Here is a 26928-nt window from a genome sequence, read left to right on the forward strand (position 1 = left end):
CCAAGTTACCTAGCTGAGCGTAATGTTAGCTAGCTAAGCTTTATAGTGCACTTATGTCACAAATACAACTGTGTTGTTGACATTTCTCAAAGTTCACCCCAGTAATACTGTGACATGGGACTAGGATTAGTTTGTTTTAAGAGCTGTGACTGACCTTGATGTCTGTTTCTCCCAAGATCTCTTCAGCATGGCTACGCCATTCTCGGAGCATCAGAATATGCTTGAAGCCTGCTAACACTGGGAAAGATTCCTGAGATCACCTGCACCATGGTGACCTGCACATTCTGATCCTTTTTAAAGATGTGTTTAGGGTTGCAAAATTCCAGTAACTTTCCCAAAATTCCCAGGTTTTCTAGAAATACCAGTTGGCAGATTTCTGGAAAACTTGGGAATTTGGGGAAAGTTACCAGTGTTTTGCATCCCCATTGTTCCATGGGATTCCATCCATGTGTCAAACACTTTGTGTAGAAATGTACAGAAAATAATGCCAAATGGGGGGTGTTTGTAAATGCACTGCATGCCTGTCACATAGTGTGACCACATTTAAAAAATACCCAAATGCGAGACAACAGGAGGATTTTGCGGGACAGTGTAGCCTACATGAATAAAAACATTTGGCAGCCCCCCACCCCCACCCCACCTTTCATAAGCGCAATGTGACTACAAGAGACAGGTTGGAATGTCTGGACTAAAATAAGGGACAAAAACATTTTTTACATTATTATTAGTGGTGCTTGAATTTGTTGATTAAATGCGAGACATGATTGTTTCATTGCGGGACGCAGAACAAAGGGACAAAATGTGTGAGTGTCCCACACAATCCGGGACGTTGTCACCCTACTGTCACAATGGCATGGAATCTGGTTTCGTTTCATTAGAATGTGCAAATGTTTTCTTATTGACACAGGTATTTTTAACAGTAAAATAGTAGCTGTATTTGTGCTGACACTGTGAGCTTAGGGAAGAGAGTAATGGCGCTAGAATGTAAATGTTCAGTAGTAGTCACAGCCTTTAAGTCACGTTTGCTTTGAACTGCTGAAGCATTGTCGGTTCAAGCGTTTTTGTTGCACAAATGAGCATTCGTTATATTTCATGGCATCGCTACCACCTGGTGAAATACATACAGGTATGTCAGATACTTTCAAATACTTCAGGTGTGCTTGATTTTTGTGTGCACTTTTGGGACTAGTCAATTGGTTCCATTGTAACAGGCAAGCTAAATCAAGCACACTTAAAGGTCCAATGCAGCCGTTTGTATCTCAATATCAAATAATTTTTGGGTAACAACAAAGTATCTTACTGTGATTGTTTCAGTTAAAATAAAAAAATAAAAAATATTCTTAGCAAAGAGCAATTTCAAGAATCTTGGTAGAACTGGGTCTGAGTGGGGAGGAGGAAAACTGAACATTTGCTGTTATTGGTAGAGGTTTGGAACTCTTTCTTATTGGTCTATTAACTAATTTACCGCATGGTGATATCAACATGGAAGGCTAAAACTCTTACCCACCAAAACAGGCTGATGTTTCAGGCGGTCCTTTCAAACAGCTCTTACACTAAAAGGGCATTATCATTTTCACAGTATTATTCCAACCTCAGTGTGGAAATATACATAAAACACAGGAAAATCCGGTTTTTGACTGCACTGGGCATTTAAGTATCAATGTATTTTGTCTGATCTCTGCACACTCTACATAAGTTGTTAATGGTCAATACATTCATTTAAGTTTTATCCACATTTTTCAGTTCATGTCCATTTCTTGCTATGGTGGTCTTCTGTTTTCAATACCTCTAAGTGAATAGTGTCATAATCTTTAGGAATCCCTGTCACTCGATCTTGTTAGAGTTGAAAGACCAAAAAGTCAGGCTGGCGGGTGGTGTCCTAGGTGGCAGAGGGCATAACACGAGGGTTGCCATTCAGTGGGTCCTTCGTTTGACTCCCTTTCTGCCCTCAGAACAAGTTTCTGTTTTTCTTTAATTCCCATGAAATAAATCATTGTTATTTGTTGACCTGCTGACTTTGTTAATAGCGCTAATTGTTAATAAAGAATGGACATGACAAAGTGATTTGGCGTCCTCTTTCTCTGCCGGACTCCATTACGCATTAATTGATTTATCAGTAGTGCTTTGAACCTCAGTTGGATGGCCCGAGTCTGAAGGAACGATTTCTAATTAGAAATGGTGACATAGGTGTTAATCTGATCAATGGACTATCAAAGGGCCTTAAAGCCTGGCATGTGAGGCTAGATTCCATTCTAGATGGGGCTCCTGCTTACCCCTACCTAGTTGTCACAGATCCATGAACGAGTGAACAAGGATAGATGGGAGGGGACAACCTTTTGGAATGGAATGCAGCCTAGGTGACACCATAGCCCTTGCCAATGTGCTCAGAAAACCCTGTTTGACACACAATGAATGAAACATGAGTAGAGCTGCTTATGAATAATACGAAACAGACTTCACCCTCTTCTTAATATATCAACAGGCAGTACAAACTCTAGGAACAACAAATAATACATTATCGCCAGCAATCATCTTTAATTATTTGTTCAAGTTACAATCTTCCAAATGTACAACTCAATGACATTTACAACAAACATTTATGTTTATAATATCGTAATGCAGTTACTTTGTGGTTACATCTTGATTGGATTGTGTCTTTGTAAGGTTACAAATCTGATAAATTACCATTCATACCTGACAAAGAACAAAGTGCCGATAATAAACAAATAATTTATAATAAAAAAATGCCTATGTCACCAGACGGTGCCTAACGCAGTATCCAACATGCTGGAATGTGCATGTTCTCGATACTCTGAGTGGGAGAGAAACCGTCACACATGCAAACCAAGAGCGGGCAGGGAGAAACCATAGACATGTAGACGGGGTGAGGGATCTTCTCTGGGTGTCCAGACTGGCCCATTCTGACAGGGTTATTGGGAGGGGGGTGGGGGGGACCATAGTGACTATGTGGAACAACACAGACAGATTGCTGCCTATGGTGACATTCCAGGTCATCTCTTTTGCAGTCAGGCTACATAGATTATCAGATCTCACAATGCCTGGAGACGTGTTAAATAACTTAGGAACCACATTAATATGATATAGGAATCTTCTGAAAAGTGCAGCGCTACTACAAAAAAAGGCGATAGCAACGCCCCCATTGGTCCCCGACTCATGATTAAAGCAACAAATTCAGACACGCATATAGTACATACCTGGTATGGCTGACTGCTTCACTGTACACTCTCACAGAGACCAGGGAGTGAGCGACTGTATTCATCTGGGGGTTCTAACTTCTAACCTACGCGTGATTTCCTCCATGTCCGAGGACGCTCAGGTGGGCACTTGTATGTGCTAGTGGCGCTCTAGCCTGGGGTATGTTCAGTTAGGGGTGAAACATTCACAACATCGCAGATAAAAATGTAAGAGTCAACACCATACCCTATTCTACTTGACACATCTGTTCTACATAATATATTTATATCTGAACGTTCTGTAACGATTCACAATTCTAAACATTCCCCTGATATAACAGTAAGTTTGTTTGGAAAAATAAGTCAGGTTTAGTTGGGTTTGTATGAAAGTTAAAGGGAAGAGAGAGGATTGGGTGGGATTATCAAGCAAACTCCTTTCAAAACGCCAGTTTAAGTACAAACATGATTAAACACTATTCTCTGTAAGATTTGCCCAGGGCTGTGGGTTTGGATACGTGACAGGGTCAAAATGAACACAGATACACCATCAACTGGACTAAAACATGCACGTTGTCTTCAACTCGGCTGGTACTCAAGCTAACATGGGACACGGAAGTAAGGACACAGCATGGATGCGTGGCTGCTAAATTTGTTTTCAAACCACCTAAATCAAACTTTTTTTGTCTTTATTTTGTATGTTCTGTTTTTTTTACATTTTCGGCAAGTTATTGAAGTGAATGGGTATCACAGCTATGGTCATCATAAAAAGTGTTCTCTCTTTGTATGTTTATCTATTGCGAAAAGAAAAGGCTGTCTACTGGCGCCTTGTTTTTAATATGGATGGAGCTGAATGGAGCGAGGGGGGTAGTTAGCTGGAACAGCTGGCTGTTGACAGGGGGACAGAGACAGGATACCTTGGCACGTGACGATGGGACACACACAGATGCAGGGAGATTCTGAAGAGAGGAATGGGGGGCAGGGATTGGCTATGAGGCAGGCATTGGGGCTTGGGGGGGGATGTGGGAGTGGGGGATTGTGGGAGTTAGAGTCCTTTAGCTCTGTGCCGTTAGCCTCTGCTCTGTGAGCGACGCCTGGTGGGACACCGTTTTGTTCTCGTGCGACCGCAGCTTGGAGACCACGTCGATGAATGCCAGGCCCTGTACTTCTTTATGGAGAGGCTCTGGAGGAGGGAGAGAGAAGAACATATCCCATTCAGAAGAGTCTTTAATGGAAGCACACATCTAAACCATAACATTCATTACCGCTACATTCCAATGTCCATACAAGTATACTACTCTGTGCTATGCCCTAGTTTGGATATTGGCGCAAAAGCTGTGTTTTAGTTTTTCTAAGTGGCTGATTCAAAATGGCCGCCCTTTTACCTGAGCCCATGACCGCACAGATGATGATCATGGAGTTGTATTTGACCTCCGGCGCACTCATCTCGTCTGACAGAAGCTTGTGGAGCACCTGTACCAGGCCAGCCCCAACAAAGTCCTTCTCAGCCCCCACTGAAACCATGACAAACACACTCTGTGACCAATTATTTTGTACAATTGTTTTAATGCATTCCAATGCACCATCAGAGTCAATGCTTTGCCTCTTAGAAAAGGGCGTGTATTGAGCACACCGTAACAAAAGCTTCAACAGTTAATTTTATTTATACAGCACCTTTCACTAGGTCCCAAATAGCTTTGCATTGTGTGGTTATTCTAACCCGCCCTGTACATCATCAAGCAACTTTCAGTTTATTCTAGCCATGCAATACATCAGGTCATGTTCAGTAAGCATGGGGATACAAAATATTTTGCAACGGAATAAGACAGGGAAGTGCTACCTGAACGTGTCCGGAAACAGTTTTATTTTCTTGTTTCAAAACATTTTAGTACAGTGTGCCCTACTAAACACAACCCAGGCACTGTCAAAGAAAGTGCTACCAATCTGGCCCTTACAATACCATGTGGCTAACACAGTAGTTAGAATTCGGCTGCACTGTGACATCATGACACTGACGGTGACCCCTGACTCTTACCCAGGTCCAACCCGGCGATGAGGCCCAGAGCCACCAGCGCCTCGTTCTGCATGATCATGTGTTCACTCGTCGCCATGAGTACTAAGTGCTTCACGCCTGCACCCTGGATGACTGTTTTTACGACGTCCTAAAAACACAAACAAATAAACAAATTAAGAAACAAATACATTTCAAATGGGGGGCACAACTCTAAATCAGGGGACACCAACCCTCATCCTGGAGGTAGATTCTGGGTGTGAAGGGTTGTGCTCCAGCCATGCACTGACACACCTGCCTTTAATCCGCTGCTCATCAGGAGCTGAAATCAGGTGTTAGAGCACGATAGGAGCAAAAACCTGCACACCCAGTAACTTTCCAAGAGGGTAGGCCACTAAGGCCAGTTCACCTCTGCACTAAATAATATAGGACGCTTCTGTACAGTGCATTTGTAGGACCTACATCTCTGGTACTGCCACAGGGGTTCTATTTTATCTAGCGATCTGCAAATAGGACAGAAACGTTTAGAGCCTGGAGCTCATAAATCTACAGTCTAGAAGGAGACAACCAGAGTCTGAGGTGCACCCGAGTTATTCTCCTCAGATGAGGGTAGGAAATGTAGCAGAACTGACAATGCTGTCTCTGGGCATGAGTCAACAAGGAACACCGTATTTCAGGAAGAGTTAGAACATGGCTCCCACCTCAGTTGTTCAGTTCCCTTGATGAAAAATGTTACATAAAGCATGGATTGGACTTTGAGCTGAGAGTTAGATTAGTAAAGACAAGCTAGCTAATACAGCCTTTGATTAAAATATAGCTGATAACGTATATATTCAGTGTGTGTGTGTATGTGTGTATGTACAGTTCAGATATGGGTCAGGATGTATTCTGTGGTGGCAGCCAGCTTGCCAGCCACATATGGTGTGTTTCCATGGCAGCCGGCCCTAACCTTTGACTTGCTGTGGCGGATAAGGGCTGAGAGCAGCCTGTTGGACTCTCCCATGACCCCTGCGTGGTCCTTGGCCTCACACCACTCTACCAGACGCTCCACCAGCTTCCCATTGGTCCCCAGCTGGTCTGCCGCATCCGCTGGGTGGAAGAACAGGTAACGCTTTATTTCACAGCTCTATTACCATTGGTAGCTTTCTGTTTATAAACTACAATGACTTGGTTCCTAATTAGTTCTCTACTAGGTAACTATGAAAATAAAATAAAAATGGGTCACTTCTTGGTAACAATTGGCACTTTCTAGTATTTGTTATAATGAATCCCTGAACTCCAGGGAGAAAGAGGTAGGAAAACACCTCTTGTAAAGACATGGTTAGAAAAAGTGCATGTGTCAGTTCTATCACCTTGAGTTGACTGCTATTCTAAACACCCTGTCAACTGTCTGCATTTCACTGACATACTCAGTTGCATAGCAATTCAATCAAATATGGATGCCATCGATAACCATGTCACTTTGGATTGAACAGGTCTGCACTTGGCCTTGCCCGGTCCTTCCCAACCCAACCCCTTTTGATGAATATTCAACAACATTTGACAGAAACATATCGTATTCCTAGGCTCTTTTGTGGGAGTACTTTCCTATCCAACTTTCTGCGGAATAAAAAAATATATACTGGTCAATTTAAGGATAAAAAGTGAGGTACAGAACGGTTCAAGGTTAGCGCATCATTAGGAAGGCATTCTAGCATCTATTTTGGAAAATGTTGCTATATATACAGTGGGGAAAAAAAGTATTTAGTCAGTCACCAATTGTGCAAGTTCTCCCACTTAAAAAGATGAGAGAGGCCTGTAATTTTCATCATAGGTACACGTCAACTATGACAGACAAAATGAGAAAAAAAAATCCAGAAAATCACATTGTAGGATTTTTTATGAATTTATTTGCAAAATATGGTGGAAAATAAGTATTTGGTCAATAACAAAAGTTTCTCAATACTTTGTTATACACCCTTTGTTGGCAATGACACAGGTCAAACGTTTTCTGTAAGTCTTCACAAGGTTTTCACACACTGTTGCTGGTATTTTGGCCCATTCCTCCATGCAGATCTCCTCTAGAGCAGTGATGTTTTGGGGGCTGTCGCTGGGCAACACGGACTTTCAACTCCCTCCAAAGATTTTCTATGGGGTTGAGATCTGGAGACTGGCTAGGCCACTCCAGGACCTTGAAATGCTTCTACGAAGCCACTCCTTCGTTGCCCGGGCGGTGTGTTTGGGATCATTGTCATGCTGAAAGACCCAGCCATATTTCATCTTCAATGCCCTTGCTGATGGAAGGAGGTTTTCACTCAAAATCTCACGATACATGGCCCCATTCATTCTTTCCTTAACATGGATCAGTCGTCCTGGTCCCTTTGCAGAAAAACAGCCCCAAAGCATGATGTTTCCACCCCCATGCTTCACAGTAGGTATGGTGTTCTTTGGATGCAACTCAGCATTCTTTGTCCTCCAAACACAACGAGTTGAGTTTTTACCAAAAAAGTTCTATTTTGGTTTCATCTGACCATATGACATTCTCCCAATCCTCTTCTGGATCATCCAAATGCACTCTAGCAAACTTCAAACGGGCCTGGACATGTACTGGCTTAAGCAGGGGGACACGTCTCGCACTGCAGGATTTGAGTCCCTGGCGGCGTAGTGTGTTACTGATGGTAGGCTTTGTTACTTTGGTCCCAGCTCTCTGCAGGTCATTCACTAGGTCCCCCCGTGTGGTTCTGGGATTTTTGCTCACCGTTCTTGTGATCATTTTGACCCCACGGGGTGAGATCTTGCGTGGAGCCCCAGATCGAGGGAGATTATCAGTGGTCTTGTATGTCTTCCATTTCCTAATAATTGCTCCCACAGTTGATTTATTCAAACCAAGCTGCTTACCTATTGCAGATTCAGTCTTCCCAGCCTGGTGCAGGTCTACAATTTTGTTTCTGGTGTCCTTTGACAGCTCTTTGGTCTTGGCCATAGTGGAGTTTGGAGTGTGACTGTTTGAGGTTGTGGACAGGTGTCTTTTATACTGATAACAAGTTCAAACAGGTGCCATTAATACAGGTAACGAGTGGAGGACAGAGGAGCCTCTTAAAGAAGAAGTTACAGGTCTGTGAGAGCCAGAAATCTTGCTTGTTTGTAGGTGACCAAATACTTATTTTCCACCATCATTTGCAAATAAATTCATAAAAAATCCTACAATGTGATTTTCTGGATTTTTTTCTTCTCAATTTGTCTGTCATAGTTGACGTGTACCTATGATAAAAATTATAGGCCTCTCTCATCTTTTTAAGTGGGAGAACTTGCACAATTGGTGGCTGACTAAATACTTTTTTCCCCCACTGTATATATATATCTTTCTGCAGAGTTTATGGGTGGAAACACTCACACCTGTCACTGATACTGGTCGAAGTTGAAGACTGAGCGCAAGGCACAGAACGATGGTTTAGGGCATTATTAGGAAGGTGTTCTACAGTGCGTTATAGGTGCTATAAAAGGTGTTTTAAAGGAGTTCTACCTTGAGTGTCGATGAGCATGCGTAACGTGCCCAGCAGTTTGAACTGGACAGGAGGCATCTCTGACGGGAGGAACTTCAACACCGTATCTGACACACCTGCCGACAGCATCTTAGCTTTGTTCACCACTGGAGACAGACAGGAGAAAAATTATGAATACAGATTAAACATGTTAAATAAAACAACACATAAATCAATACATTCAAACTACGCTCCCTTAAGACATGTATCAACGGATTTGTTAACTTATTTAGGTATGGACTGTACACTGCAATTCAGCTCTTAGCTGACAATGCTGTACACCATGAAAATACACGATATACTAACTTTGTAACTATTGTATTCAACCAGTATTAACCCATTAAGGCTCAAAGAAAGAACAATTTCTATTCAAAGTGCTGCTCCTGTACTTGTTTGCAGTTACATTTGCCAAGACCTATCCCCACCCACAGATAACAAACGAGTGCAGGGGAAGCACTTGTGACAGGAAATGAATGTTAAAGAATTGCCTATGAGTCATATAGGACATTGACAGTATACTCAATCATGCATGGAATGCCTTGGGAGTCTCACCAGGTATGGCCAGGTTGCGCAGGGCGCTGAGCGCGGCATGCTGCACGGTGACGTTGCCCTCCTCCACATGGCGATCCAGCAGATCCAGCAGCTTCTGAACGATGCCGGATTCCACCATGTGGATGCAGTTACCATCTGGGGGAGAAATAGAATGTCATAACTTAACCCACTGCTCATTAAAAGCTATGGGCTGTGCAGGCTTTTGCTCCCGCCCTGCTCTAACATATCCGATTCCACAAATCAAAGTTCTGAACAACCCCTATCCCCAGATCTAAAAAGGACTGGATAGGTGTTAGGAGGAGAATGTTCCAATGCAAATCCTTCTGACCGTAATTTTACAATCATCGTTTGATAGAAAACAGGTTACATGCATACTATTCTCTTCACATCCATGTACGGAATAAATAATTAAGGAGGCTATAATAATAACGACCTTTATTTATCAGGGTTGAGTGTTTGAAGTCAGCGTGGATGCAGGATTCGCTGACACAGGAAGAAACACTGTGTTGTAGATGAGTAATGACATGGAATGACTAATGGCCAGGCCTGTGATCTGTACTCAGCACACTGAGGCAGCAGGTTTTTATTAGGGGGAGAACTGATCTAGAAGACATCTGGGAGAAAGTGGAGAGATATGCCGAATGCTGATTCACTGTTCTACATGACAGAGAAGCATTTCTACAATCTGAGTGTTGTTGTGCTGATTCCCTATTCTACTACACAGAAAAGGGTCTATTCTACACATTCTGTTCTATACATTTCTACAGTATCGGAACGTTCTGTGAAGTCACACCCCATGTAACGGTGACACAGATTATGGTCAGTATCAAAGCCATCCAAGGGGAGTTTTATCCTGAATAAAACCCTTTTTGGTTCAATCTGTTACCACAGTACCTTCCTTCATAGAACTAGAATGGTCTAAAAGGCTTTGTCCCTTCTATTAAGTGTATTTCTATGGCCTCCTCACCGTTGCGAGCAAAGTTGGCGATGGCCAGTGCCCCTGCCAGCTGCAGCTGGTGGTTGTGGGATGGCACCCAGGACAGGACCCTCTGGAACACACTGCCCTTGCCCCCCTCAAACAGCTTCTGCATGGACTCATCTGAGGAGAAAGAGGTTGGGAAAGGCTGTCAACATAAACCCTCCTACTGCAGCAGAAGAGAGAGGTCATCAATAAAATGGCAAAGCAGTTATTCACTAAACAAAAAAGCATAAAAAGACCACACACAGGCACACGCGTGCACGAACACACAGACACAAATAAGCATGCACGTTTTGGGCAGAAAAGGTTACAGGATAAATGTCCTCCTTGGCTTCAGTATAAATGGAAGTGGAAAGAAAAAGAAAGAATAAGTAGTCTAGGAGAACGCTACGGACACCATATGATGAAATCGAGGCCTCCAAGACACCTAGAACTATACCCACATTCTCCCTCACATTCGGTTGTCATAATATATTCACAAATGGATTCACAATGTATTCTCCACCACTCCGCTCTAAGTAAGGCTGAAGATTTCATCATCACACACCTATCTTATTCTCCTTCATATATTGTTTTTTCTTTCTACTCAACTCTTATTCACTATCACTTTCTCCCCGTCTATCATTTGGCCTGAAGGGTACGGTTTCCATGCACATGCTTGAAACCCAGTCAACGCGACCACAGCACAAAGGGTCAGTACATAGATCTGAGTTTTTAATCTAGGTTTGAATCATATACACTGAATCATCATTATCAAAGACATATTTATGTTGCAGTTGAGATGTGATGGTAGCATTTTATTGCATTGGCAGGACAGAGCGGCTGCATCCGGTAAGATCAGGGGGGTGGTGTGTCTCTCTTTGTTAAAAACAGCTAGTGCACGATCTCTAATTTTAAGAAAGTCTCGAGGTTCTGCTCGCCTGAGTTAGAATACGTCATGATAAGTTGTAGACGATACTATTTATTTTCGTAGCTGTCTATTTACCACCACAAACCGATGCTGGCACTAAGACCGCACTCAACAAGCTGTATAGAGCCATTTGCAAACAAGAAGATGCTCATCCAAAAGGTGGCGCTCCTAGTGGCCGGTGATTATAATGCAGGAAAGTTGAAATCCGTTTTAACTCATTTCTACCATAATGTCACCTTTGCAACTAGAGAAAAAATAAATAAAAAATAAAAAAATAAAAAAACTCTAGATCACCTTTACTCCACACACAAAGATTAATACAAAGCTCTACCTCGCCCTCCATTTGGCAATATCCTCCTGATTCCCGCTTACAAGCAAAAACTCAAACAGTAAGTACCAGTGATGAGCTCAATACGGAAGTGGTCAGATGAAGCGGATGCTAAGATACAGGACTTTTTCGATCGCACAAACTGGAATATGTTCCGGGATTCATCCAATGGCATTGAGGAGTTTACCACATCAGTCACCGGTTTCATTAATAAGTGCATCGATGAGGTTGTCCCCACATTGACCGGACGAATACAGTGCATTCGGAAAGAATTCAGACCCCTTCCCTTTTTCCACATTTTGTTACGTTATCGCCTTATTCTAAAATGGATTAAATAATTGTTTTTCCTCACTCAATACCCCATAATGTAGGGTGAATGCACCAATTTGTGAGTCGCTCTGGATAAGAGCGTCTGCTAAATGACGTAAATGTGCCCTTGAGCAAGGCACTTAACCCTAATTGCTCCTGTAAGTCGCTCTGGATAAGAGCGTCTGCTAAATGACTAAAATGTAAATGTAAAATAATGACAAAGCGAAAACAGGATTTTAGAAATATAAGTATTCAGACCCTTTGCTATGAGACTCGAAAATGGAGCTCAGGTGCATCCTGTTTCCAATGATAATCCTTGAGATGTTTCTACAACTTGATTGGAGTCCACCTGTGGTAAATTCAATTGATTGGACATGGTTTGAAAAGACACACACCTGTCTATATAAGGTCCCACAGTTGACAGTGCATGTCAGAGCAAAAACGAAGGAATTGTCCGTAACCTACCCTAACCAGAAACCGTGGATAGATGGCAGCATTCGCGCAAAACTGAAAGCGCGAACCACCGCATTTAACCATGGCAAGGTGACTGGGAATATGGCAGAATACAAACAGTGTAGCTACTCACTCCGCAAGGCAATTAAACTGGCAAAACATCAGAATAGAGACAAAGTGGAGTCGCAATTCAACGGCTCAGACACTAGACGGATGTGGCAAGGTCTACAGACAATCACAGACTACAAAAGGAAAACCAGCCACGTCGCCTACACCGATGTCTCGCTTCCGGACAAGCTAAACACCTTCGCCCGCTTTGAGGATAACACAGTGCCACCGACGCGGCCCACTACCAAGGACTGTGGGCTCTCCTTCTCCGTGGCCGACGTCTCCTCCGTGGCCTCTGTCATCATGAAGTGCTTTGATAGACTTACCCGTCACCCTAGACCCACTTCAATTTGCTTACTGCCCCAATAGATCCACAGACGATGCAATCGCCATCACACTGCACACTGACCTATCCCATCTGGACAAGAGGAATACCTATGTAAGAATGCTGTTTATTGACTATAGCTCAGCATTCAACACCATAGTACCCTCCAAGCTCATCATTAAGCTCGAGGCCCTGGACCTGAACCCCGCCCTGTGCAACTGGGTCCTGGACTTCCTGATGGGCCGCCCCCAGGTGGTGAAGGTAGGAAACAACATCTCCACTTCGCTAATCCTCAACACTGGGGCCCCACAAGGGTGCGTGCTCAGCCCCCTCCTGTACTCCCTGTTCACCCATGACTGCGTGGCCAAGCACACCTCCAACTCAATCATCAAGTTTGCAGACGACACAACAGTAGTAGGCTTGATTACCAACAATGACGAGACAGCCTACAGGGAGGAGGTGAGGGCTCTGGGAGTGTGGTGCCAGGAAAATAACCTCTCACTCAAGGTCAACAAAACAAAGGAGATGATCGTGGACTTCAGGAAACAGCAGAGGGTGCACCCCCCTATCCACATCGACGGGACCGCAGTGGAGAAGGTGGAAAGCTTCAAGTTCCTTGGCATTCACATCACTGACCAACTGAAATGGTCCACCCACGCAGACAGTGTGGTGAAGAAGGCGCAACAGAGCATCTTCAACCTCAGGAGGCTGAAGAAATTTGGCTTGGCACATAAAACCCTCACAAACATTTACAGATGCACAATTGAGAGCATCCTGTCGGGCTGTATCACCGCCTGGTACGGCAACTGCACCGCCCGCAACCGCAGGGCTCTCCAGAGGGTGGTGCGGTCTGCCGAACGCATTACCGGGGGCAAACTACCCGCCCTCCAGGACACCTACAGCACTCGATGTCACAGGAATGCCAAAAAGATAATCAAGGACATCAACCACCCGAGCCACTGCCTGTTCACCCCGCTATCATCCAGAAGGTGAGGTCAGCGCATCAAAGCTGGGAGCGAGAGAATGAAAAGCATCTTCTATCTCAAGACTCTTAAAATAGCCATCACTAGCACATTAGAGGCTGCTGCTGCCTATTGAAATCACTGGCCACTTTAAGAAATGGAACACTAGTCACTTTAATAATGTTTACATATCTTGCATTACTCATCTCATATGTATAGTTGAAGTCGGAAGTTTACATACACCTTAGCCAAGTACATTTAAACTCAGTTTTTACACAATTCCTGACATTTAATCCTAGTAAAAATTCCCTGTTTTAGGTCAGTTAGATTCACCACTTTATTTTAAGAATGTGAAATGTCAGAATAATAGTAGAGAGAATGATTTATTTCAGCTTTTATTTCTTTCATCACATTCCCAGTGGGTCAGAAGTTTACATACACTCAATTAGTATTTGGTAGCATTGCCTTTAAATTGTTTAACTTGGGTCAAACGTTTCGGGTAGCCTTCCACAAGCTTCAAACATTAAAAGTTGGGTGAATTTTGGCCCATTCCTCCTGACAGAGCTGGTGTAACTGAGTCAGGTTTGTAGGCCTCCTTGCTCACACACGCTTTTACAGTTCTGCCCACACATTTTCTATAGGATTGAGGTCAGGGATTTGTGATGGCCACTCCAATACCTTGACTTTGTTGTCCTTAAGCCAGTTTGCCACAACTTTGGAAGTATGCTTGGGGTCATTGTCCATTTGGAAGACCCATTTGCAACCAAGCTTTAACTTCCTAACTGATGTCTTGAGATGTTGCTTCAATATATCCACATAATTTTCCTTCCTCATGATGCCATCTATTTTGTGAAGTGCACCAGTCCCTGCTGCAGCAAAGCACACCTACAGCATGATGCTGCCACCCCGTGCTTCACGGTTGGGATGGTGTTCTTTGGCTTGCAAGCGACCCCCATTTTCCTCCAAACATAACGATGGTCATGATGGCCAAACAGTTCTATTTTTGTTTCCTCAGACCAGAGGCCATTTCTGCAAAAAGTACAATCTTTGTCCCCATGTGCAGTGGCAAACTGTCGTCTGGCTTTTTTTGGCGGTTTTGGAGCAGTGGCTTCTTCTTTGCTGAGCGGCCTTTCAGGTTATGTCGATATAGGACTTGTTTTACTGTGGATATAGATACTTTTGTACCTGTTTCCTCCAGCATCTTCACAAGGTCCATTGCTGTTGTTCTGGGATTGATTTGCACTTTTTGCACCAAAGTACGTTCATCTCTAGGAGACAGAACGCGTCTCTTTTCTGAGCGGTATGACGGCTGCGTGGTCCCATGGTGTTTATACTTGCGTACAATTGTTTGTACAGATGAACGTGGTACCTTCAGGCGTTTGGAAATTGCTCCCAAGGAAGAACCAGACATGTGGAGGTCGACTTTTTTTTTTTCCCTGAGGTCTTCTTTAGATTTTCCCATGATGTCAAGCAAAGAGGCACTGAGTTTGAAGGTAGGCCTTGAAATACATACACAGGTACACCTCCAATTGAATCAAATGATGGCAATTAGCCTATCAGAAGCTTCTAAAGCCATGACATCATTTTCTGGAATTTTCCAAGCTGTTAAAGGCACAGTCAACTTAGTGTATGTAAACTTCTGACCCACTGGAATTGTGATACAGTGAATTATAAGTGAAATAATCTGTCTGTAAACCATTGTTGGAAAAATTACTTGTGTCATGCACAAAGTAGATGTCCTAACAGACTTGCCAAAACTTTTGTTAACAAGAAATTTGTGGAGTGGCTGAAAAAATAGTTTTAATGACTCCATCCTAAGTGTATGTAAACTTCCGACTTTGTGTGTGTGTGTGTGTGTGTGTGTGTGTGTGTGTGTGTGTGTGTGTGTGTGGTACCTCCCAGCAGCAGCAGCACCATGAGGTCGGAGGCTGTTTTGAGCTGCGCCACATCCTCCTCCCGCACTCCGTCCACTGTTTGAGCTACCACATCTAACAGACACTCCACCAGGCCCGCCTCCACCAACTGCAGCTTGATCACATCTAAGAGACAGAAAAGAGAGAGAGGGAGAGAGAGAGAGAGGGAGACAGTTACACAGAATTACCAATGACATAGTTAATCCTATGGTGAGAACGAGCACCGCCTGGTCATGCATGCTGTGAAAAGATGTCAAGTTAGCAGTTTATCAGATCTCTATGCTATTAACAACTTGTGACACACACACACACACACACAGTATTTCTCCCACAGACACACGCCAGGTTTGTTCCTTTAGGTTTTTTATACACACACCACTCATATATGACGTACTTCATTGTCCGTTTTTGTCCGGCAAAAGTATAACTAAAATCAACTATTTCAGAAGCTTTGTGCATTTCTTGTTGGCCAATCTTCATCAGTTGTCATTCATCTGGCAACAGATGACTCCCATTGAAAAAGCATTGGCTTCATCCGAAGTTCTCAGACACAAAATCCCAGTGGGCCGACAGTCTTTTATGTTTTCGGATGCCTACCTTGCTTGTGATGTTTACTTTGTGATTATTACTTTTTCGGACCCAATTCCACCTCCCCTATTTGAGTGTCAAAGGGTCCAGACATAGGTGCAGGTCTATAGTCTACACTGCACTGGGGTCATCTTTGTGAAACACCATGTTTGTCTTAGTTTTGTTTTTCAAAGGTGTATGTGAGTCATGAGTGGCAGTAGTACACATCAACTGCAACATAAATACGTCTTAGATAATGATGATGTGTGAGTATATATGATTCAAACCTAGATAAAAAGGTGATTGATGTACAGGCCTATTATGTTTGGAGGAAAAAGGGGGCAGCTTGCAAGCCGAAGAAAACCATCCCAACCGTGAAGAACGGGGGGTGGCAGCATCATGCTGTGGGGGTGCTTTGCTGCAGGAGGGACTGGTGCATTTCACAAAATAGATGGAATCATGAGGAAGAAAAATTATGTGGATATATTGAAGCAACATCTCAAGACATCAGTCAGGAAGTTAAAGCTTGGTCGCAAATGGGTCTTCCAAATGGACAATTATTATTATTATTATTATTATATATCCTGATGCCTAGTCACTTTACCCTGCCTTCATGTACATATCTACCTCAAATACCTTATTATTATTTTGATCTATCCTGATGCCTAGTCACTTTACCCTGCCTTCATGTACATACTGTATTTACCTCAAATACCTCGTACCCCTGCACATTGATCTGGTACTGGTACTATGTAGCTCCATTCTTGTGCATTTTATTTTATTCCTCGTGTTACTATTTTATTTTTAAACTCTCCATTGTTGGGAAAGGCTCGTAAGCAAGCATTTGACGGTAAAGTCTACACCAGTTGTATTTGGCACATGTAACAAATAAAATAGGATTTGTATGAAGAGAGAAAGAGATTAAAAGATGCTTGAGTCTGGGATTGTATTGTGTGTGTGAGACAGACAGGCAGGCAGACAGAGAGAGACAGAGAGAGAGAGAGAGAGAGAGAGAGAGAGCATGTTCTCTGGAGTAGAGTTAAGTAGGATGTTGTCTAGGAGACTGGCAGAATGGGAGAACCCACTGTGCTGCCCAGAATGATAACAGTCGGTGAGTCTCTCTCACACACACAAACACACATACCCGCGCTCTCTCACACCATCTCCCACACACACACCACGCACAAATACACAAACGCGCACACACACTCTCTAACACACATACACACACTGTATCACACTATCTTTCTCCCCCCCCCACACACACACTATTCCAAGCATGTTCTTTTTATTTAGCTAAAAACAGCATACACATTTTCCTTTTTTCAGACAGCTAAGGCTGCGCGAGCCGCTTCACTCCATTGAGCAGTTACCAAGGCCACAGATGACTCCACATAATATAGTCCCGATTCCCTTGAGTGAGAATTCAGAGGAAAATATGCACTCAACTGGTATTGACATTCTCCCTTTAAATTATCCTCATATACTAAAATCACTCCGCTTATGCATTAAAGCCAGGTTATGTTTTTACTTATCATGTTTTTACTTGGTTTTAGGCACTGACCCTAATATAGCAGTGGTGGTTATATTTATTTAGCTGTTCCAATGAGCAGTGTGACTTTAACAAAGGCAGTTTCTTCGCCAAACTGAGTTCAACTAATTAATTATTCATTTTTGATAAAGGGGAGTTAAGAAATCTGAACTGGATCATTTGTAACCCACCCACCCACCTGTTTCTGTATGCTTATTTGGCGTGTAAGCATGGCTAAAGTAAATGGCCATAGGGATGCAATCAATAGCAATGCTAATTCTCCAACAATTCAGTACTACATTCCTGTACCGTAACTAGGCTTGGGCGGTATACCAGGGTATTTTGACGGTATGATTTTCAATACCGGAAAAAACACATCTACATTCATGTGGATGCTACCATGATTACAGATAATCCTGAATGAATTGTGAATAATGGTGAGTGAGAAAGTTAGAGGGTCAAAGATCATACAGTGGTATTCACCCCCTTGGCATTTTTCCTATTTTGTTGCCTTTTTGGGGGGGTTGTATCATTTGATTTACACAACATGCCTACCACTTTGAAGATGCAAAATATTTTTTGGGGTGAAAAAAACAAGAAATAAGACAAAAAAACAGAAAAAACTTGAGCATGCTTAACTATTCTCCCCCCCAAAGTCAGCAATTACAGCTGCAAGTCTCTTGGGGTATGTCTCTATAAGCTTGGCACATCCAGCCACTGGGATAGTTGCCCATTCTTCAAGGCAAAACTGCTCCAGCTCCTTCAAGTTGGATGGGTTCCGCTGGTGTACAGCAATCTTTAAGTCATACCACAGATTCTCAGATTGGATTGAGGTCTGGGCTTTGACTAGGCCATTCCAAGACATAAATGTTTCCCCTTAAACCACTCGAGTGTTGCTTTAGCAGTATGCTTAGGGTCATTGTCCTGCTGGAAGATGAAACTCCGTCCCAGTCTCAAATCTCTGGAAGACTGAAACAGGTTTCCCTCAAGAATTTCCCTGTATTTAGCGCCATATATATTTATATATTTTACATTTAGCAGACGCTCTTATTTAGAGCGACTTACAGTTAATGAGTGCATACATTTTTCATACTGGACCCCCGTGGGAATCGAACCCACAACCCTGGCTTTGCAAGCGCCATGCTCTACCAACTGAGCTGCAAGAGGCCTAGCCATCTATCATTCCTTCAATTCTGACCAGTTTCCCAGTCCCTGCCGATGAAAAACATCCCCACAGCATGATGCTGCCACCACCATGCTTCACTGTGGGGATGGTGTTCTCGGGGTGATGAGAGGTGTTGGGTTTGCACCAGACATAGCGTTTTCCTTGATGGCCAAAAAGCTCAATTTTAGTCTCATCTGACCAGTGTACCTTCTTCCATATGTATGGGGAGTCTCCCACATGGTTTTTGGCGAACACCAAACGTGTTTGCTTATTTTTTTCTTTAAGCAATGGCTTTTTTTCTGGCCACTCTTCCGTAAAGCCCAGCTCTGTGGAGTGTACGGCTTAAAGTGGTCCTATGGACAGATACTCCGATCTCCGCTGTGGAGCTTTGCAGCTCCTTCAGGGTAATCTTTGGTCTCTTTGTTGCCTCTCTGATTAACCTTGCCTGGTCCGTGAGTTTTTGTGGGCGGCCCTCTCTTGGCAGGTTTGTTGTGGTGCCATATTCTTTCAATTTTTTAATTATGGATTTAATGGTGCTCCGTGGGATGTTCAACGTTTCAGATATTTTTTTATAACCCAACCCTGATCTGTACTTCTCCACAACTTTGTCCCTGACCTGTTTGGAGAGCTCCTTGGTCTTAATGGTGCCCCTTGCTTAGTGGTGTTGCAGACAGTGGGGCCTTTCAGAACAGGTGTATATATACTGAGATCATGTGACAGATCATGTGACACTTAAATAAAGTCCACCTGTGTGCAATCTAACTAATTATTTGACTTCTGAAGGTAATTGGTTGCACCATATCTTATTTAGGGGCTTCATAGCAAAGGGGGTGAATACATATGCACGCACCACTTTTCCGTTATTTATTTTTTAGAATTTTCTTAAACTAGTTATTTTTTTCATTTCACTTCACCAATTTGAACTATTTTGTGTATGTCCATTACATGAAATCCAAATAAAAATCCATTTAAATTACAGGTTGTAATGAAACAAAATAGGAAAAATGCCAAGGGGAATTAATACTTTTGTAAGAAACTATATCCCCAAGACATGCTAACCTCTCACGATTACCAATAACACTCATCACAACATTATTCACGATTCATTCAGGATTATCCACAATCATGGTAGCATCCACATGCATGTAGAAGTGTTTAGAAACATATTCTATTCTTATTTACAATCAAATTGGCTCCAAAATGACAATACATAATTTAACATTCATTTCAATTGGTCACAAAATAATCTGAAACAACCAAAACAAACTGCAAACGCATGAGTCACAAGCTTGATGTAATCACTGCGTGCTAGGAATATGGGACCAAATACTAAACGTCTGACTACTTTATTTATAAGAATCTTTAGGGGTGTCAATTGTGAGAAAGATTTGGTCTACCATGTTAGGTAAAATATGACTTGTTAAACGAAATCTCTTCTTCTGAGCAATTGTTTTAGTATAAAATCATATAATTTCCCCCAAACAATGTTGCATACAATATAGCTCAGTATTTTAATCATTTATTTTATAGAGTTATTATTGCTCATCTTTATCAAGGGTGTCAATCATTTCAGACCTCACTGTACTTACACAGTATGACATCACATTCCCCTGACAACAGTATGTGGATTGGAAAAAAAATTCTGCATACTGTATTATATGTTGATAATTGTAACCTGACTTGCCCATCTTAAATCGCCTGTGTAGGGATAAATAGAGTTGTATTGAATTACCGTTCTCAGCGAGTGGAGCCAGCACCTCAAAGATCATCTCCTTCTTCTCGTGTTCCGCCTGCCTCTGGAACAAACGCACCAGCTCCTCGGCGATGTTCGTTGAGGCAAACTGTTCCTTACTGGACTCTGCAGAGAGGGGAGAAAAAAAAACATAGATGACATGACTGGTCCAGTCTGTTCGTGATTCAACGGAATCTTCTCCGTGTTTATTCATCATCATAACGACCGAAGAGTTGGCACTAGGCTAGAGAAGACAGACACTGGAATCAGTTCTGTCCCTGGTTTATATATGACAAAAAATGTGAATGACAGAAGAAGCAAGTCACCGTTCAACTTCCTACTAGGGTTGACAGTTTTGAATCATATATCAAGATAAAAATCTATGGTACTATTGTTATCTATGCCGGTATGGTATGGTATCTTAGATTACTAATCGAAGGTAGGTTTATGCTCAAAATCCCAGACAGTATTGTAGAAAAGCTGAACCGCGACCAGAATGGCAGATCAAGAGTGTTCTGATGCATGTACTCATAGAATTAGAATTCTACATCTATGGTAGGAATACTCACCGAGCTCGGCAAGGTTTCCGAAGGCGATGAGGCACATCTCTGTGAGGGCTGTGTTGTCGGAGTGGAGTCCCAGCAGCTTCACCAAGGTGGGGATCACTCCCATGTTGATCAGCTGGGCCTGCAAGGAGTCTGGAGAGGACACGGGGAATAACAGAGGGAAGGTATGAGCACAGCCATCTAGAGGCTGTGTGTGTGTGTTTAAAAGTGGAACAAGCCAAAAGCAAGGTATAAAGAAATAAATCCAATGTCTTCAATTCAAGTCTCAAGAGGATTGTAAAAGACACATATCAAAGGCAAAGGCAATTTCTAAAAAGGGAAATGGGTTGCTGCAGACAAGGAAAGAAATCTGCACAGTTATTTTCTATTTGCATAATGTATACTAGCTATATATTTTGGGTAAGGTCCAAGTCATATACAGTATGTCAGTGAGCAGATGTATTTCCCTGGATGTAGTGAGCTCTGGAAAACCAGCTAGAGGTGCCTATAGTGGACAGATAGGAGAAAGAGTTTATTAAGTTGATTTTAAGAGATGACCGACACTGACAAACAGATGACAAAGGCAGGATGGATGGAGAGAGAGGAAGGGGGGTAGGGGGGGAGAGAAAACAAATGAATAAGCACATTTTAAAGACAAAAAGAGATCATGTGGACTGAGGAAGAGACTGAGGAAGAGATTAGATAAAAGGGTAGAAGGAGGAAGGGGAGGGGAAGCGAGTGAGGGAGGGAGAAAGGAGGAAGGAAGTAAGCAATTGAGAAAGTTACATTGGTGAATTAAATGAGGGTTCTCACTGAAATACAAGCTGAGATTTGTTGCTGGTAATTATTAAAAGAACCACCACCAATTCTCATCCGCCAAGTTTGTTATTATTTGAAAACATTAGACCCTAACCATAATCCACAAGCAAAGACCTACTGGAGGCGAGTGAAATCCAAAAACATAAACCAACTTGAGTCATAAAGTTATCATAACCCAAAACAAAATAACAAAAATCTATTTGTCAGGGAATGTCAAACAAGGCCTTGTAGAAATAATTGTCAATTCGCACAGCCGCTGTAAAAACCATTGGATGTGCGGACCTTCTATCAATATTAGTGAAGGTTATATTAGCTGCGGTGACAGTTTACAAACAGCCAGCTGAAGGGAGCGGGCCGCTGGCGGCCACAGAAACTCATTTGCATGGTGTAATTGCAAAATGCTCCGGCCCGCGATGCGCATAGTGGATCAACTCCATTACTCTGACGTGTTAGATTCCGTAGCCCAGGGTATAGAGGATGAGACTATGGTCTCGCTCCTCTCTTTACAGTCCCAAGGACGTGTAGAGCATGTGGTAATTGTATGCATTATTATCAACTAGCCGATCAGTACTATTTTTGTTTTACCGATTTGTTTGTCAAAATCAATTTGCGGGCCAGAAAAAGGGCAGTTATTTGAAAGGTCAATTATCATTTCTACATACTTTCTATCTAGTTTAAGATGTTCAAGTGTGTTTGATTATAACTCACATATTTCAAACAGAACATTCAAGATGTTCAAGTTTGGACCGGAGTGTTTTTTTACCCAAAACAATAATTTCCCCCCTCCAGCAAGGCTGTAGTTTGCCTAACCCTGGTGTAGAGGTTACATGAACTAAAGTGTTTCCGTCCTGTTTTCGCAAGCATCCTTTCCATGTAGCGGCGAAGAACGGCCTTATTCAAAGCTAAACAGATTAGTCGATAACAAACCATAATTGACTATAATTGAGTCAAAACATGTCTGTGTGAGATATTTGACTTGAGGCTTTGCTGAGCCCCGTGAAGTGGTTTCATTTAGTGCCCTGATAGTGGTGCTTGGCAGCTGGGGCTAAATGTTGGTGGCACCGGAAGTAGCACCACTCTAAGCAGAGGACAGTGTAAATCAACATACAAATAGAATTCCACCCATCACGGAACATTGACTTGAATGAGTAGTCCGTTCTAATAATTATATTTCTACTGTGTAATCACAGCACTGTTTAATGTCTGATGATCGGATTGCAGATCATTGGGTTATTGAGAAAATCCACTTAGCTCCATGTTTAATTGTGGGAAAGAACAAGGCAAAGGAGTGAGGGAGGGAGAAAAATGAGAGCGTCCGAGGGGTACATTTAGAGCTGTCGCAGGCTGTGCATGTGCCTCCCCTGAACGCCACGTTTTCGATCACATTTATTTTTCCTCTGTCTATTTTCGACGGTGAGTGACCTTGGACTGGTTGGGATCATACGGGAGAGGCGATAGATCGAAAAGTAATTACTGTTCCGCATTTTGCTGACGGAGGAGAAAAAAAGTTATAGAACTTGGGCCGTTCATTCATTATTTACATTATTCAGAGAGCAGCAGTACGTCGTGGAACCTCAGGAGTGATAACACTCGTGAGCATCCCTCTCTCTACACCACTAACCAGCCTGGGGTAGATTCATTAATGCAAACCTTAGCAAAACATTTTGCAATGAAAACAAGTTTCTTATTGGACAAATTCAGAGAGATCTCTCCCTGTTTCTGCCCATTTGCTTCCTAGTGAATACACTCCTGGTGAACCAACAGTCCAACCAAGACTACAACTCAACTTTCTATTGTCCAATTTGAAGAGCCTGAGGGGTTCCAGGGCAGTTAGATGTTGCACTACCTTTAAAAGGTGTTAGGGTTGTACATGTACAGTAACTTGCTAAATCAAATGTTGCATCATTATGACAAGACTAGTTACTTAGCTACCACAGTTAAAGGGTACTAAACAATGTGTTCATGTGAACGAAAGATGCCTATGTTATAGTGAGTCTATGCATGCATCCCAAATGGCACCCTATTCTCTGGTGAAAAGAAGTACACTATGTAGGGTGCCATTTGGGAAGAAGTCTAATTAAACTAGAAAAGGTGTTTGAAGATTGACAGCAGAAGTGAACATTATTGATTACTCTGGACCACGCACCTGGATAGACTATAGAGGCTCTGCAAGGAGGGTTGTGGGAGAATAGACAATCTAATTACAAACCAGAGAGTGATGTGTAAGGGGGAGAGAGAAATGGCTACAGCATAAGCTAAGGAAGGACACCACCAACTACCTACCTACCACCAACTACAAGACAAGGACAAGAACAGCAGTCACTGCTTTAAGAGGAAAATTATTAAGGGCTAAAGCAGGACACAACAGAAAGCAATAGAATCAATTAGACAGACCACTCTCCAAGGGACACATATTGTAGCATGCTCTTGCACAACCACCTCCTGTCACCAGTGAGTAAAGGCTAAGTAAGATAAACTTGAACACTGGCTAACATATAGGCTAGAGTGACAATGACTTAAAGGTCCAATGCAGCTGTTTTTATCTCAATATCAAATCATTTCTGGGTGACAATTAAGTACCTTACTGTGATTGTTTTCAATTAAATGGTCAAAAACAAAAATAGCTTCTTAACAATTAGAAATTTCTCAAGCAAGAATTTTGCTAGGACTTGGAGTGGTCTGAGTGGGGAGGGGAAAACTGAAAACTAGCTGTTATTAGTAGAGGGGTTTGGAACTCTTTATTGGTCTATAGGTCGTTATCGATAATACTTCACAACAAGGTGCAGAATGGTTCAATTTGCCTGCTGGTGGGCAAGGAGACCCCTAGCTCCACTAAAACCATTGACAACTGTGTCAATAAAACTATACCTGACAAGCATGAGTGGTTAAGGTTAATTTCCCCATCCTTTGTGGGCTATCTGTCAGTCAAACAGCAGAAGGGCGCATTTGCCGATGTACTGTCATCTGATGATGTTTACGTTGCAAGCGACCAAATCGAACGCTCTGCACCATATTGTGACGTTTTATTGATAATGACCTATTAACTCATTTACCGCCTGGTAATGTCACCAGGCAGGCCAAAACGCCAACCCACCAAAACAACTGTTACACTGAAAGGGCATAAGCATAATTTTCACAATTTCACAGTACTATTCCAACCTCATATGTGGAAATGTATTTAAAACACAGCAAAATCTCATTTTTGAATGGGCCTTTAAGAACTGACTTTGAATGACACTCCAATTCGTCAGACATTTTCAGACCTCAAAAGCAGTCTAATGTCGATATGAATCCATGCCCCCACGCCATCTACTGACAAGATCCAGCTATATGAAAATACAGGCACAGTTTAATAGTTTGAAATTAGACAGTGCCCATGTTTCCTATTGATTTGGATTTGAGGCATATAGCTGAATCAACCCAACAGATGGCCTGGGACATGGACTCATCTCGACAATAGACTACATAAATGTCAGAAAATATCACACAAACTTTCATATTAAAGTGAACTATCACTTTAAGACTGGATAAAAGGTGTCAACATAACATCTAGAACAGTCACCGACACTGCCAAAGTAGATTAATTCTTAAAAACGTTTATTCTGTTTAGTTTGGTTAATATAGTTTATCCGGGGGGAGTTGGTCATTACCATTATCATTGCTATAGTTCATCAGCATGCCACAAAAGACAGTCAAGAGCTTCCCATTGTCCGGGTCAGTATTTTGGGACAGTGACTTTATGTGTCCAGCTACTATCTGAGCCCCTCCCGCCAGGTCAACTGCACTCCTGCCCTCATCTGCAAAACAAAGAGGTCAGGGGGAAATCAAAAAAGAAGAAAAATCACACAATCACAACAACCAACCTGGAAAAAAAATCTATAAAAAAGGGAGAGAAAGTTAAGCAAGCAGTAAAAACAAAAACAAAAAAAACTTAAGTAAATAACAAATGCTATATAAATATGGCCATAAATAATAATTATAATAAATCATAATGTGAAAAAAGGAGAGGCAAAACTAAAAATGACTTGAGGCAGCTAGCTAGAAATTCAAATCACACATAACCCAAGCTCATACCTGTTGCACAATGCTCGGAGACATGAAATTCAATATTGTGAGTTTTGCAGTTTGTTTTAGTCATTCCCACCCCAAACCTCAAATGTATTGGTGTGCTTAAGTGGCTGTCAGACTGAAGTGGAGACAAATTTAATGACAGTGCTGATGAAGCCAATTAGTAAAAAATAAATGCTAATTTTCTGATTTCAGAATCATGGTCAAATTCATATACAGTGTGGTTATGAGTGGAAGCGACAACCGACAACCGTACTACAGAAGTAATTGAGTCAGGTTATGCATATGTGCATTACTGTGAACAGCAAACGTATGGTGGTGGAGTGACTGAATCCCAGCTAGACTGAAGAGAGAATAAGTCTGTTCACTTTGTGCAATAAAAAAGGCCCCATCTTGGGAACTGAAGACCAGACAGCCTAGAGACCATGGGAGTTGAAGTTCTGTCACACTCAGTGACTCCAGTCTGTTTTTATGAATTAGTTTTTAGCAGACGCCTCATTGATTGGCCTTAATTAGCAGTGGTCCTCTGTAGCTCAGCTGGTAGAGCACGGCGCTTGTAACGCCAAGGTAGTGGGTTCGATCCCCGGGACCACCCATACACAAAAAAATGTATGCACGCATGACTGTAAGTCGCTTTGGATAAAAGCGTCTGCTAAATGGCATATTATTATTATTATTATTATTATTATATTACTACAGACCACAGTACCTTTGTAGGACACTGCTCTGCTCAACATAGCAATCGAATACAGCCATACAAATATATGCTAAACAAAAATATTAAACGCAACATGCAACAATTTCAAAGATTTTACTGAGTTACAGTTCATATAAGGAAATCAGTCATGAAATGAATTCATTAGGCCCTAATCTATGGATTTCACATGACTGGGCAGGGGTGCAGCCATAGGTGGGCATAGGCCTACCCACTTGGCAGCC

General features: G+C 42.3%; 2 protein-coding genes across 7 annotated transcripts in view; one reads left to right on the plus strand and one right to left on the minus strand.

Moving 5' to 3' along the window:
* Positions 1-1579, plus strand: part of tspan5a (tetraspanin 5a) — a 30862-nt gene extending 29283 nt beyond the window's left edge. For all 3 annotated transcript variants that reach the window (XM_041867965.2, XM_041867966.2, XM_041867967.2), the window contains one exon: positions 177-1579. The gene's annotated coding sequence lies outside the window, so the exon portion shown is untranslated. The remainder of the gene's footprint in view (positions 1-176) is intronic.
* Positions 1580-4052: 2473 nt separating this feature from the next.
* Positions 4053-26928, minus strand: part of LOC121554339 (rap1 GTPase-GDP dissociation stimulator 1) — a 52900-nt gene continuing 30024 nt past the window's right edge. For 3 of the 4 annotated variants that reach the window (XM_041867865.1, XM_041867864.1, XM_041867867.2), the window contains 11 exons: positions 25572-25718; positions 21127-21255; positions 20558-20683; positions 15545-15688; positions 10243-10374; positions 9276-9410; positions 8705-8830; positions 6152-6291; positions 5227-5353; positions 4577-4705; positions 4053-4374 (listed from right to left, as the gene is read on the minus strand). In XM_041867865.1, the coding sequence (XP_041723799.1) occupies positions 4247-4374; positions 4577-4705; positions 5227-5353; positions 6152-6291; positions 8705-8830; positions 9276-9410; positions 10243-10374; positions 15545-15688; positions 20558-20683; positions 21127-21255; positions 25572-25718 (1463 nt within the window). In that variant the 3' untranslated portion in view covers positions 4053-4246. The remainder of the gene's footprint in view (positions 4375-4576; positions 4706-5226; positions 5354-6151; positions 6292-8704; positions 8831-9275; positions 9411-10242; positions 10375-15544; positions 15689-20557; positions 20684-21126; positions 21256-25571; positions 25719-26928) is intronic. The other variant, XM_041867866.1, reaches the window with a different exon arrangement.

Source organism: Coregonus clupeaformis, chromosome 39 (genome assembly GCF_020615455.1).
Source record: "Coregonus clupeaformis isolate EN_2021a chromosome 39, ASM2061545v1, whole genome shotgun sequence".
In the NCBI taxonomy this organism is placed as follows: domain Eukaryota; kingdom Metazoa; phylum Chordata; class Actinopteri; order Salmoniformes; family Salmonidae; genus Coregonus; species Coregonus clupeaformis.